The sequence below is a fragment of the Salvelinus alpinus genome, chromosome 24 (assembly GCF_045679555.1).
Source record: "Salvelinus alpinus chromosome 24, SLU_Salpinus.1, whole genome shotgun sequence".
NCBI lineage: Eukaryota > Metazoa > Chordata > Actinopteri > Salmoniformes > Salmonidae > Salvelinus > Salvelinus alpinus.
The window spans coordinates 30,132,291-30,146,611 of NC_092109.1; the positions used below are offsets into that span (position 1 = coordinate 30,132,291).

The 14,321-nt window shown below is 42.6% G+C and overlaps 1 protein-coding gene across 5 annotated transcripts; it reads left to right on the forward strand.

Annotated features, from left to right (window-relative positions):
- Positions 1-1,737: 1,737 nt before the first annotated feature.
- LOC139552575 (monocarboxylate transporter 8-like) lies at positions 1,738-8,537 on the forward strand. Of its 5 annotated transcripts, none has more exons than XM_071364436.1 (7): positions 1,738-2,241; positions 2,498-2,573; positions 2,822-3,287; positions 3,537-3,683; positions 5,405-5,633; positions 6,238-7,600; positions 8,109-8,537. In XM_071364436.1, the coding sequence occupies exons 1-6, from the start codon at positions 1,890-1,892 to the stop codon at positions 6,804-6,806; spliced, it is 1,839 nt and encodes a 612-aa protein (XP_071220537.1). In that variant the 5' UTR covers positions 1,738-1,889; the 3' UTR covers positions 6,807-7,600; positions 8,109-8,537. The 5 variants fall into 5 exon arrangements, with proteins under 5 accessions (XP_071220537.1, XP_071220536.1, XP_071220538.1 ...); XM_071364435.1 differs by having other exon boundaries at positions 1,739-2,241; positions 2,524-2,668; XM_071364437.1 differs by having other exon boundaries at positions 1,739-2,241; positions 2,524-2,573; positions 2,925-3,287.
- The last annotated feature ends 5,784 nt before the right edge of the window (positions 8,538-14,321 follow it).

The window sequence follows — 14,321 nt, forward strand, 5'->3', positions numbered from 1 at the left end:
CATCCACATGGACTGTTGTCCTCCCCATTAGGGAGCAGCAACTCCTCCAAAGACCCGATTTCATCCATTCACTTTTTCCGCTTTAAGGAACCATCTCCTTTCCACTCCAAAAATTCAATTGAACTTTTCTAAACTCTCTTCAGTGTACAGAGACAGCAAATATATCCTTAAATTGTTGTGAAGATAACTTTTTTCACAAGCTGTGGTCCTTGTGTAATTGTGCAATGCCATGCTTGTTGTTGTTTAATGGTGCTGTCAAGACAACTGGGAACTCTGGGGGGGGGGAACAAGATCAAATCATCAGGTTGGAAAGTCGGTGCTCTAGAAAGATGCCTGAGTTTCTGACTTGGAATTCCAAGTTGTACGACAATTCAAAACGATTTTTGCCAGTCGGTGGTCATGTTTTTCTGAGTTCTCAGTTGTCTTGAACGCACTGAAGTCTGAGAGTTCCCAGTTCCCAGTTGTTTTGAATGCAGCAATAAACAAAACATTTTTCTACCACTGTAGTGCGTTAGCTCCCTACCTCATCACTACGAGCCTATTTGATTCGTCACATACTCTGAACACCCATGTTCTGGGTAAATGCACGAAGAGGGACTAATTGAACAGTCAATGGAAGGGGGAAAGTGAAATGCCATGCAGCCGGGCTCAGCGAGGGGAATGAGAGCGAGAAAGAGAGACCAGGGTCATGCATCAAAGTTACACAGTCAAATTCAATTCGATTACAAATGACATGAACCCACCCTGGACTAAACCTTTTTTTAAATATTTGTTAGTGCTGAGCAATTAACCGAAATGTCGTTATTTTGGGTTTTTTAAACAACTAATTAACCGACATCGGTTCAATTATTTGAATACCATTTAGTAATTTTTCTTCTTCTGTGAGCTCAATGTGCATTTATTCATTGCAGTTTCTCAACGGATAAAGCCCAAACTGTGTGATGTAGTGGGGAGTTGTAGTTTCCAACAGGTCAATATTCTACTTAGTTTAGCGAAGAAAACATGGTAATTAACTAGATTGACCATAATCCATTGTGCTTGTCCAGAGACAGAGAGAAGAGAGAACTCGCAATCGAGAGGGATAGAGAAAAGTTGCTTCGCGATGTATCTCTACCTGACAATACATGATCTAAGTGATTGATAGTTGGTATTCAGCAGTCATAAAAGCCTTATTTACTTTGAAGAACTACTAAAATAGTGGTTTTGTCAGACAGCATAGGCAGCAGCTCTATAGAGATGAGATAATAACTTGGAATTAAAAAATAAAGTCAGTAATTTACACAACATCTGAAATATTTTATTAAAGTAAAGTAATGTGAATAAATGATAGTTAATAAGTAATGGGCAGTCACCTCCACATGGGACTTGTATTAGGTCTAATTGTTTTATTCTGTGTTGTTACAGCATTCAACCCAGATAATGCATAGCACGTCTAATGTCCGAAAAAACTATCGAAACTGAAGTCGAAAACTGTGATTATTTTTTAAATAATCGAACTGACACCAAACCGACCTCATAAAGGGCTAATGGCTCATCACTAATATTTGTATTGTGCTGTATTTTACTTGTTTTATATTGAATTGGATTTTTTTATTTTGTCTATGAAATTGTATATGCAGTGCTCCCTTGTGAAAGAGACCCTGGTCTCAATGGTGACTCCCTGCTTAAATAAAGGTCAAACATGACCATGATGCTTCTTCATTGTGGTTAATGATTGAGCGTAACACTTGTTATCTTTACTCTCAGCTCACAGCCTCTGTGACGCACATGCAACAGCATTGATTTGGTTCATTGGTTCATGCTGGGAAGCTAAGACATCATGCAGGGATATTAACACAATGTTCATGGGAAAATGAGAGGCCTGATAATTGGAGACAGCATCTCAGAGGATGGAGAGCCAAAAAACACAGTCTGAGAAACCTGATCCAGGCCTTGCACAGTCCTTAGGAACATATTTATCATATTACGAGCATGAAGAAATTAAAAGAGATGGCAGTCGTCCTGACTGTGAGACAGAGGAAAACAAGGACCCATCGTCTCAGATTGTCTCATGTGCCCATGCAGATTCAGCTCCCGACCTGGAGTGGTTCCCGGAGGGACGCTTCGTCTGGCTTGTTGTCCTGGCAGCCACCTGGTGCAATGGATCAATCTTTGGGATTCAGAAGTCTTTTGGAATCATACATATGATGCTTGTTAAAGCTCACGAGGACTCAAATAATGAAGTTTCTCAGTTTGCAATAGGTGAGAGGAAAGTTTTGCTTGGGTACCTACAGTATTGTTCAGACAACTCTGAATAGTTGATCAATTTGAACTTTGATTTGTTTTATTTGTGCGTCTCCAAACATTGATAAAGCATGACGTCAGTGGGGCCGCTCCGCTATGCACAGATTATTGGCCATACACAAACACATGCACGCACACAATCCAGTTGATGATTCTCCTGCAAAATACCTAATGACTGTGTTATTGCTGTATTACTCTATAATTAAAATAGTAGATGATCTTCACCCCTTCTCTCCTCAGCCTGGGTTGGTGCTCTGGCCATGGGAATGGTCTTTCTCTGCTCCCCCCTGGTCAGTATTGTCACTGATCACTTTGGCTGCAGGGTGACGGCCATTTGTGGGGCCCTTGTGGCTTTCTTGGGACTTCTGACAAGTTCATTCACCATGTAACTTAGGATGCTTCTTTCTAGCACCTTTTCTCCAATAAATTACTGTACAAATGAAAACTGGTTAATCTGAAAATCCTAGTGATGTATTTTCAAGAATTGAATCAAGTATTTTCATTATATTGCTGCTGTCACTGTGTATTTCTCTCCAAGGTCGTTAGGTTTGTGGTACTTCACCTATGGGGTTCTGTTTGGCTGTGGCTCCTCCTTTGTCTTCTTGCCTTCTCTGGTGACCCTGGGACACTACTTCCCTCAGCGCCTCGGCCTGGTCAACGGGGTGGTGATGGCAGGCAGCAGTGTTTTCTCCATAAGCCTGCCCGCCCTGCTGGAGGAGGTGGGGACACCGCTGGGCCTCAGCACCACCTTTCAGATCCTCAGTGCCCTCATGCTAATCCAGGCAGCCCTGGCATTCTCCTTCAGCTCACGCCTTTACCACAGGAATTTGTCCACTAACACGGCCCAGCATTCATTTGCCAACCTGAGCAGTGGCTGGCAGCAGGGCCTGGCACAGACCAGGAGGTACTGCAACCTTGGAGTGTTTCACCTCCCTAATTACAGGGTGTGGGCTTTTGGGGTGGCTACGGCTATGCTGGGCAACTTTGTGCCCTACATTTACCTGGTGAGTTAGCTGTGTATTTATTAATATTTTATCATTTAGGACAGGATTTAATCTGAGGCGTTTTGTAGAACACTTGACATTTAAAGGTAATTTCCGATTGATCTGACATATGCACGTTTAACTTGGATGCAATCTCCAAGAACTTGGAAACATTCCCTTTTTGAACTCTGGCCTTACCTTTTGTTAATATTGATTGTTCGACAATACCTGGCCAATGATTCAGTGTATCCTATTGATGCCTCTTGTCAGATGAGTTTTGTGGAGGAGCAGTTTGTGGAGACGCCAGTGAAGGAGTGGGTCCTCCTGGTGTGTATCGGGGTGACCTCCTGCGTAGGACACCTGCTGTTTGGCAGGGTGGGAGACCTGCTCCATGGGGCACGCAAGATCTACCTGCAGGTAAACCACATCCAACAGAACATACACTACATGACCAAAAATAAGTATGTCGACACCTGCTCGTCAAACATCTCATTCCAAGGTCATGGGCATTAATATGGAGTTGGTCCCCCATTTGCTGCTGTAACAGCTTCCACTCTTCTGGGAAGGCATTCCTCTAGATGTTGGAACATTGCTGAATTCCATTCAGCAACAAGAGCATTAGTGAGGTCGGGCACTGATGTTGGGTAATTAAGCCTGGCTCGCAGTCGGCGTTCCAATTCACCCCAATTCATCCCAAAACCCAGATTCGTCAATCGCACTGCCAGATGGTGAAGCGTGATTCATCACTCCAGACAACGCGTTTCCACTTTCCAGAGTCCAATGGCGGCGAGCTTTACACCATTCCAGCCGACGCTTGGCACTGCGCATGGTGATCTTCGGCTTGTGTGTGGCTGCTCGGTCATGGAAACCTATTTCCTGAAGCTCCCGATGAACAGTTATTGTGCTGATGTTGCTTCCAGAGGCAGTTTAGAACTCGGTAGTGAGTGTTGCAACCAAGGACAGACTATTTTTATGTGCTACACGCTTCAGCACTCGGCTGTCCCGTTCTGTGAGCTTGTGTGACCTACCATTTCGTGGCTGAGTCATTGTTGCTCCTGGACATTTCCACTTCACAATAACAGCACTTACAGTTGACTGGTGCAGCTCTAGCAGGGCCGAAATTTGACAAACTGACTTGTTGGGAAGGTGGCATCCTTTGACAGTGTCACGTTCAAAAGTCACTGAGCTCTTCAGTAAGGTCATTCTACTGCCAATGTTTGTCTATGGAGATTGCATGGATGTGTGCTCAATTTGATACAATGGCCAAATCCACTAATTTGAAGAGGTGTGTGCACATGCTTTTGTATATATTGTGCATATGGATATACATAAAGGAAGTCAAAGAAGTAGCAGGAGTGCTTCAAGTATTCCAAAAACAACCTCAGGTACTCTTGAAGGGGAATAGTAATTGAAAAGCAAAAGGAAAAGTATAACCCCAGACAGGTGCCAAGTTAACATTCAGACACCCTGGGGCGTAAGCCGATACACCTCGGTGTATTTTAATAATGTCTTAGCCCACACGTTAAAGGCTTTTTATTTTCAGACCTGGACTTGGATTCTTTACGCCACTCAGCACCTATTTGTGTTTATCATTTCTGCTTTTGTTTTTCAAAACCATAGGACATGTGTCAAACACAAGGCCCGGGACACATTTCTATCAGCGGGGCAATGATTTGAGTGCTCCTTATTTTGTTTTAACATGTTGAAATGCTATATAGAGGAATATTCTTATTTTTCGACAGTGTGTGGGTCTTTCATTAAAATGCTGTATACAGCATCCTGTATACAGCATCCTGTACACAGCATAAGTAGACATTATAAAGGGCCATATTTTTTCAAATAAAACAATGGCCAGTTGTATGCACTTTCTTTTGTAAAAACAAACATAATAGGTTATGTCTGGCCTGTGAATTCCTTGTGTTTTTTCAATATGGCCTGTGCGCTGATTGAGTTTGACACTCCTTGACATAGGAAGTACCGTGACTAGATAAGAGAGGAACACAGTCCTCCCCTGGATGGCATAGCGACTATACACTCTAGTAGTCTGAGGTTGTGCTTAGAACTAAATGTTGAACAGGATTAGAATGAAACAGTAGTGGACAAACCTCTTTAACCCCGTCCTTGTCATCATCCTCCAGGCAGGCTCCTTCATGGTGCTGGGCTTGGTGTCTATGCTGGTTCCTCTGTGTGTCAGGTTTGAGGGGCTGGTTGCAGTGTGTCTACTGCTGGGGCTGTGTGACGGCTGCGTCATCACCCTCATGGCCCCTGTGACATTTGAACTGGTGGGCCCCCAGAGAGCCTCCCAGGCCATCGGCTACCTGATGGGCCTCATGGCCCTCCCCATGACCGCCGGACCCCCCCTCGCAGGTCTCACCTCCTTTCGGACAGTAATTCAAATGGCCATTAACCCACTGTGTCATTGTCTCAGATACAAATTATTACTGTTTTGATGCAAAATGTCTGTATTATCCTGTATCCCTTGTGTAACCCTTACATATCAATTGGATATACACTGAACAAAAATATATTGACACAACATGTAAAGTGCTGGTCCCATGTTTCATGAGCTGATGAGTATTTCTGTCTGTAATAAAGCCCTTTTGTGGGGAAAAACTCATTCTGACTGGCTGGACCTGGCTCCCCAGTATGGGCCTGGCTCCCCAGTGTCGGCTTGCCAAGTGGATGGGCCTCTGCACTCCCGGCTCACCCATGGCTGCATACCTGCCCAGTCATGTGAAATCCATAGATTAGGGCCTAATTGATTTATTTCAAATCGACTGTAACTCAGTAAAATCTTTGAAATTGTCGCATGTTGCGTTTTATATTTTTGTTCAGTATATATTAGTATCATCAGTACTGTATGCACATGAGCCTTATTGTAAATTGTTTAATGTTTCTGACTGTGTGAATCACCTTGAAGTGCTCCTTAGTGGTGCCTCTCTGTGTGATACTGAGTTGTGTGTCTTCGCAGGGCTACTCCATGACCACTTTGGAGATTACCACATGGCCTTCTACCTGGCTGGGGTTCCTCCCATGATCGGAGGTGTCCTGCTCTTCTTTGTCCCGAATGTTCATCAACGCCTGCTAGAGGGCCAGCAAGAAACCCTCCCCAGACCCAGCCCTGACCTCCAGCTATCCCCTCCTGGCTCTGACCACCAGTACCCTCCCATCCCTGGTCACCAGCTGCCCCCAACCAGCCCTGACCTCCAGCTATCCCCTCCTGGCTCTGACCACCAGTACCCTCCCATCCCTGGTCACCAGCTGCCCCCAACCAGCCCTGACCTCCAGCTATCCCCCCCTGGCTCTGACCACCAGTCCCCTACCATCCCTGGTCACCAGCTCCCCCCAACCAGCCCTGACCTCCAGCTATCCCCTCCTGGCTCTGACCACCAGTACCCTCCCATCCCTGGTCACCAGCTGCCCCCAACCAGCCCTGACCTCCAGCTATCCCCCCCTGGCTCTGACCACCAGTCCCCTCCCATCCCTGGTCATCACCATCGCTGCCACGACTCAAGAATGTTGCCAACAGTAACCAAGTGAGAGGCCACTGCGGTGAAGACACTGTGACAAGTCAGAGATCCCATAAGATGTATAATGAGGGAAGTCTTGTTCCATGATATTCCAAGGGACGTTTGTTATAAACATCTTTAAACCACCAGTCTAAAGTTATTATATTCTGAATAAGCTTTGTACTCTATGACCTATTTGCATATATGATTTTCTTACATTGTTGGCTTTAGGGCAGGGGCAGTCACTAATATTTCTGAGGTAGCCACTTCTGTGAAACAACCTCACTGAGCGAGCCATCATACCCATAGGGAGTTGGGGGTTCACAAAGTCAAATTGATTCATACATGATATCAAATGGATTCACACATGATATTTTAGATACTATTAACATGGACCATCAAGCTATTTTATTATATATCGTATATATCAGAAACAAATGTGTAAAAATAATTTTAGGAATCTATTAAATATGGCCTTTGCCATTATCTCAATAAAGTTTATAGCACAAAGATACAATATGTCAAATCTGTTAATGTCAAATTTCAGTCTGAAGGAAGTATATTCTTTGGAGTGATTGAAATGCATCAGTGTGGTCCTCTGTAGTTCAGTTGATACAGCATACGTGCTTGCGATACCAGGATAGTGGGTTAAATTCCCAGGTTCATGAGTGTTAGCTTTCAGTAATTGGTGTCACAACTGCTCCTGCTACGCCCTCTGGTGTTCATGCGGTGTCTTCTTGACCTGCAGTTACACTCTCTTTATCTCCCTCTCTTTATCTCCCTCTCTTTATCTCCCTCTCTGTGTGATTGTGTGGTTGGAGACAGGTGCACACTGTCCACAAAATGAGGTGGAAACTGAGCTGCACTTCCTAACCTCCTGCCCAATGTATGACCATATTAGAGAGACATATTTCCCTCAGATTACACAGATCCACAAAGAATTCGAAAACAAATCCAATTTTGATAAACTCCCATATCTACTGGGTGAAATTCCACAGTGTGCCATCACAGCAGCAAGATTTGTGACCTGTTGCCACAAGAAAAGGGCAACCAGTGAAGAACAAACACCACTGTAAATACAACCCATATTTATGTTTATTTATTTTAACTTGTGTGCTTTAACCATTTGTACATTGTTACAACACTGCATATATATAATATGACATTTGTAATGTCTTTATTGTTTTGAAACTTCTGTATGTGTAATGTTTACTGTTCATTTTTATTGTTTATTTGACTTTTGTATATTACCTACCTCACTTGCTTTGGCAATGTTAACACATGTTTCCCATGCCAATAAAGCCCCTTGAATTGAATTGAATTGAATTGACAGGTGTGCTGGAGTCAGAACAGATCCCAACCAGCTGCAACTCATTCCATAATCAAGAGCTCTACAAATACTCAGTCCTGCCAGTTCCACTCTGCCAGATTGAAATCTCTGCTCAGTCAATTCATGATTCTAGCGGTTTATGATTATTCAAGATCCTGTTACTCTGCTGTGCCTGTTTCCCTGCCTGACACCGTTTATCCTCTCATTGCAGTTTACCGCTCTGGCTCCTATCTCCCGTTCCACATCTCACCACCCAACTACATTGCTCTGGATTTTACTCACCACCACTACCTTGGATTCCCCTCAGGACCTGTTTACCCTGTTCCACTCAGCCAACTCCAACCTCAGTCTCCACATCTGGTTTTTCTGCAACTCATCCGAGCTTCCCCGGATCTGCACTCCATATAAACAATAAATATTTTGGTTCATTCATCCCTGTTTCCTCATCTGAGTCTGCTCTTGGGTTCCCCTGTGTTCCTCTGCTTAACAATTGGTTCTCCAACCATTCAAAAACTGGAGGCAAATTCCAAAGGAATATTTTTTTCTAGATGCGCTATATATACACTACCGTTCAAATGTTTGGGGTCACTTAGAAATGTCCTTGTTTTTGAAAGAAAAGCAAAAAAAATGTGGTCAATTTAAAATAACATCAAATTGATTAAAAAAAACAGTGTAGACATTGTTAATGTTGTAAATGACTATTGTAGCTGGAAACGGTTGACTTTTTATCGGAGTATCTACATAGGTGTAGAGGCCCATTATCAGCAACCAACATTCCTGTGTTCCAATGGCACGTTGTGTTAGCTAATCCAAGTTTATCATTTTAAGAGGCTAATTGATCATTAGAAAACCTTTTGCAATTCTGTTAGCACAGCTGAAAACTGTTGTTCTGATTAAAGAAGCAATAAAACTGGTCTTTAGACTAGTTGAGTATCTGGAGCGTCAGCATTTGTGGGTTCGATTACAGGCTCACAATGGCCAGAAACAATGAACTTTATTCTGAAACTCGTCAGTCTATTCTTGTTCTGAGAAACGAAGGCTATTCCATGTGAGAAATTGGCAAGAATCTGAAGATCTCATACAACACAGAACAGTGCAAACTGTCTCTAACCAGAATAGAAAGAGGAGTGGGAGGCCCCAGTGCACAACTGAGCAAGAGGAAAAGTACATTAGAGTGTCTAGTTTGAGAAACAGACGCCTTACAAGTCCTCAACTGGCTGCTTCATTAAAGCAAAACACCAGTCTCAATGTCAACAGTGAAGAGGCGACTCCGGGATGCTGGCCTTGTAGATATTCCATAAAAAATCTGCCGTTTCCAGCTACAATACTCATTTACAACATAATGTCGACACTGTATTTCTGATCAATTTTATGTTCTTTTAATGGACAAAAAATGTGCTTTTCTTTCAAAAACAAGGACATTTCTAAGTGACTCCAAACTTTTGAACGGTAGTGTATAGGCTTAGTATCTTCATTTATTTAGATCCAGCACATAAACACCCAACGTTTCGATAGGTATTTTTCAAGGATGTGCTGTGTACTTAGATATCCTGCATGTGCTTTTCCCTGTGGATATATCTTTCCAGAATAGCACAGATTCACATGGGTAGATACTGTATGTTTCAATGATTCCATTGTTATGGTGTCTGCACTGGAAGATACACCTAATTGTGACATCATAACAGTAAACACATTCCATTCCATGAGGGAGGTAGTCTCTCATCCTGTTCTTATTTGCTGTCAGTGTGTTTCTTTGGTTTTGAAATGCTGATGGATAATCATTAAACAATATGGATAATATGGATAATCATTAAACAATAGAGGGAGAAAGATACAGGCTATATGAGGGCAGGTGTGATCAGATCAAACGTAGCGGCATGGATCTGTTTAAGTGGTCATTATCCCTTCACTAACACATGGATGTGACTGAAGAACAGACAGTAGTGGACCAACAAACATCTGGACCTCTGTTAGACTCGCATACGCCACGCATACTGGCACTATTCCAGGAGGCACCCTGTCCTCAAGACACCTCAGGCATGAGTACCAGTGGGAACAGGTATGCAACAGCGTCCAAATGGTTTGCTTCAGACATCTTCATCATCTTTGTGGTGGTTCTGTTACTCGTCCTCCTGGTGCTGGGAGCAGTGTGCTGCTGGTTCGTCAGACGCAATAGAACCCAGAGGGCTACAGCAATGTAAGAGAGGATCAAGCTCTGGTCACATAGGGTCACAATGACGTGGAGGCATTTTTTCAACATCGACCATATGTGAGCATGCATATAGATTAACAACGCCTGTCTGACGTTTTGCAGGAAATTGACTGAAATAGAGATCATCTCAGCAGGTGATGGACTAGAGAGAGAAACCCAGGCCAAATTCACCCTGAAGATCAGGACTGATCAGAGTCATGCCACTCAGCTGGTGGAGATGCTTGTGGGGCGTGTCCGTCGCTTGGAGGGTGCTGGCCCAAATACCCCACTGCCACCCCCTACTTCAGTCACATTACCCACTGTGGTGTCACCCACTGATAGGATGGCATCCCCTGTACCTGCACCACTTCCTGTACCCACTGAGAATATGCCCGACAACCAAAGTGTGTCCCAGCCCACACTCCAGACAACTGTGCCCATGCCTAAGACAACAAGTCCCCTTCCATACTACCTTAATGCTCCCAACAGACCACTGCCCTCTGAGTTTTGTGTCGCAGATGAGGGGGGGAAGGATGAAAATGAAGATGAATCTGAATATGAATATGAGGATGAGGATGATGCTTCTGAGTACTCCAGCATCACCAATTAACCTGATTCATCTTGAGAGAGCAGTCTCAGACCCAAATAAAACTAAACACCATAATCCATTATAAATTAAAGTAAAATAAAGAACTAAACTTCAAATGAATCTGAGGAATGGGGTGATACGTTGACTCTTTTGGATATTGTAATATTATTAGGAAGATGGATATAGGCTCCTTGTAGCTTAGCTAATTGAAGTTAAAGTTTCAATAGAATGCAAGCCATAGCCTACCATACCTCAAGCACCTTGAAGAAAAAATGTAATATATATACAGTATAGTGTAGAGGGCACAATCGTTTCCTATTAGATTGGCTGTGGGACAGGTGCTTCCTGATCACCAGAGAAGTCTGAGTGCCCCACAGCTCTGTTCAACTGTCCTCCCTGTCATGCAGTCAGTGTCCCCTGTCACCAAAGCCACAATCATAGCTCTGTTTCTCTTTACCATCCTGCTCCTCCTATACGTCATGCTCTGGTATATATGCCGAGACGTCAACAATGACTATTGTCACTTATGGAAATGACTGAATTCCCAAGGTAAGAGAAGGGCATTGACCGAACTGCTATCATTCAAGCGGTGCTTGTTTATTACGCATCACAGAAATGGCATCTGTTGGACAGTGCCATTTTGTCAAATTCCTTTTAATATCTTTGATTTTCATCCAACAAATAAATAAATGATCCAAATGATGCTACCAGACTTTTTCCATTGTATGCTTGGCTTAGGCAGCTTAGGCTATGTTGCATCTACCAAATGCCATTGTACTGTAGCCTACTACCTATCAGATCAATTTGGTAAGTCAATCGTTTGACAGTTTCATATAGTTCAATATTTTTATTAAATAATCTCTCTTTTGTTTAGTCATTTTGAAGGTGAACCATTCAGAAGGTCAAAAGAGGACAGCAATAAAAGGCTGTATGGGTTCATCCATAAAGATGTACATTCCTGTATCAAAATATTGCCTCTTTGTTATATTTCATCCCACTCTGTAAAATGTAGATAAGAAACATATAAAATTGGTTACTTGAGGAACCCCTTTGAAAAGGGTCTTCGAGGAACCCCTGTGTAAAGGTTTAAACCGGAACCTTTTTGTGATGGGAGGGTTACATTTTTAACCTTTTTAATAATATATTGTAGAGCTGGCAGCCTATCAGATTGGAGGTGTGGCTTATTGGAGCCCTGGCATTCAAATTGTTATTTTTGGTTATCCATTGGTGTAAATGTCCTGTTCATTATGTTAAGTTTGTACAGACACTATTTAATAATAAGGACCTTTAAAGAGCGCAGACAGCCTCTTGTCATTCAAGTTTGTACACTGAAATGAACATTTCCCTTGAATACCTATGCATATGACATATTCAAATATAATATAAATAATATTAACATTGCTGATTACATACAGAGGTTATTCGGATTTTCATAGGCTCTTGAGGAACTCATACACCTCTGTTAGCCTCATTGAAGCTACACAACTCTCAATGTTCAACCTTAACATGTGATGACATTTACTCTAACGAGTGGCCCAGAAAAGATCTATCTCAAAGCCACGCCACTACTAAGCCACGCCTCCACTCCAGGGTTCCTCCAGGAACCCGTTGTTACATCGAACCATTAAATGTTCCTCCAAGAACCCCTCAACTAACCGAATGTGCAAATATGAACCATTGATTAGCAATGTTTCCTTCAGGAACTCCAGGGGTTCCTTGAGTCACCACTAATTCTAAGAGTGTAGTCATCATGTTCTGTCCCCCTACAGATGCAGATCCGTGGCATAAAAGAGCCTTGTTCAACCATTACCAGTTATGGCTCTGTGCCGAGGATTCGACAGACTTTACCGGTCAAACTGCAACGTGCTCAGACAGTGTGGTAAAATATGCTTGGAGGTCACATATAAGAGGAAGAGGAAGATGGCAGACAGCTGATTCACTGCCAAGTGTAAACAACCAGGGAAGAGGATGATGCCATAATCTGTCCACCAGCAGGAGGGCTCAGATTGGCTTTAAATTATAACCTGAATATACTGTTATCAATACTCTGCTGTTTACTACATGTGTGACATTTACTTTGTGACGGTGATATTGGGATTAGGAAATTGTAAAATGTTGAGTTTAATGTTATTGTAGGTGTCTAATAAATGTTTTACTTGGCAGGTTATGCAGTCATTTATGATACTATGGAGCCTATACCTCCTTTACATAGCTTGAGTTTACATAAACTACGAATGATGATGGCTCTTTACTTGAAGCACCGTATAGTGTTATATTGCCTTACTGTACAAACATTCAAACGACACACTCCTCTTTCTTGAGTATTGAAACTGGACATGTGGTCAGGGTGTTAGATATTTATCAGGACTTATTAATATGCGTATACAGTATATAATATATATCCCAGAGCAGATGTCAGTATGTATTAAATATTTTACTGATGACTCTGCACAGATGAGTCATTTAAACTGCAGCTTTAACCTCTTGTTGAACACCTATTGGTCTGTACTGTTCTTGAATCCTGTAGAGAGAAACCCACAGAGACAGTGGGGTTTTGAGAGTCTACACACACACACACACACACACACACACACACACACACACACACACACACACACACACACACACACACACACACACACACACACACACACACACACACACACACACACACACACACACACACACACACACACACACACACACACACACACACACACACACACACACACACACACACACACACACACACACACACACACACAGAGAGTAGTCTCCTGGCTAGGTAAATAAATAGCTCAGTATTGCAGCTCTCCATGGCTTTATGTTTCTAATGGGGTTTCTTCAGAGTAAAAATGGACCTATTAAAATGTACTCTGAAAATATACTTCTCTCTGGGGCAGGTGGCCAGCCTATGCCTGCTGCACAGAGGCACTAATAGACCTACCATGACACAGTTTCTGTCCGACCAGACTCCAGGTGATACATTTTACAGACTCAAGTTAACATTCAGTCCAGATTCAATCAACATCTGTAATAAAGATGATATATAATCCTTGATTCATTTGTGATAGTTTTATGATGTAATGTTTTATTGGGATCCCCATTAGCTGTTGCAAAAGCAGCACTACATAAATTTAAAACAAATATAGACATAAAAGGTCCTGTACTGACAAAACACTGAAGACACTGAAGACTATAGGCCTACATTCTGTCACATTTAGCAATTTCATGCTTGCATACATAATTAGTTGACATATACATACAAGTTATTTAGGTCAGATAGGGGAGGTGTTGGTTTATTCGTTTTTTAAAGCTAATGTTGCTGTTTGCTTGGATAATTTGAGATGGAAGGGAGTTCCCTGTAACCATGGCTCTATTATATACTGTGCATTGCCTTAAATGTGTTTGGGTCACCCCTACAAAGGGGTGAGCA

Excerpts from the sequence above, each read along its gene's own strand:
- LOC139552575 (XM_071364435.1), top strand. The coding sequence starts at position 1,890 with ATGGAGAGCCAAAAAACACAGTCTGAGAAACCTGATCCAGGCCTTGCA. Across the intron at positions 3,288-3,536 it reads TTGTGCCCTACATTTACCTG|ATGAGTTTTGTGGAGGAGCA; the intron begins GTGAGTTAGCTG and ends GCCTCTTGTCAG. Across the intron at positions 5,634-6,237 it reads CGCCGGACCCCCCCTCGCAG|GGCTACTCCATGACCACTTT; the intron begins GTCTCACCTCCT and ends GTGTCTTCGCAG.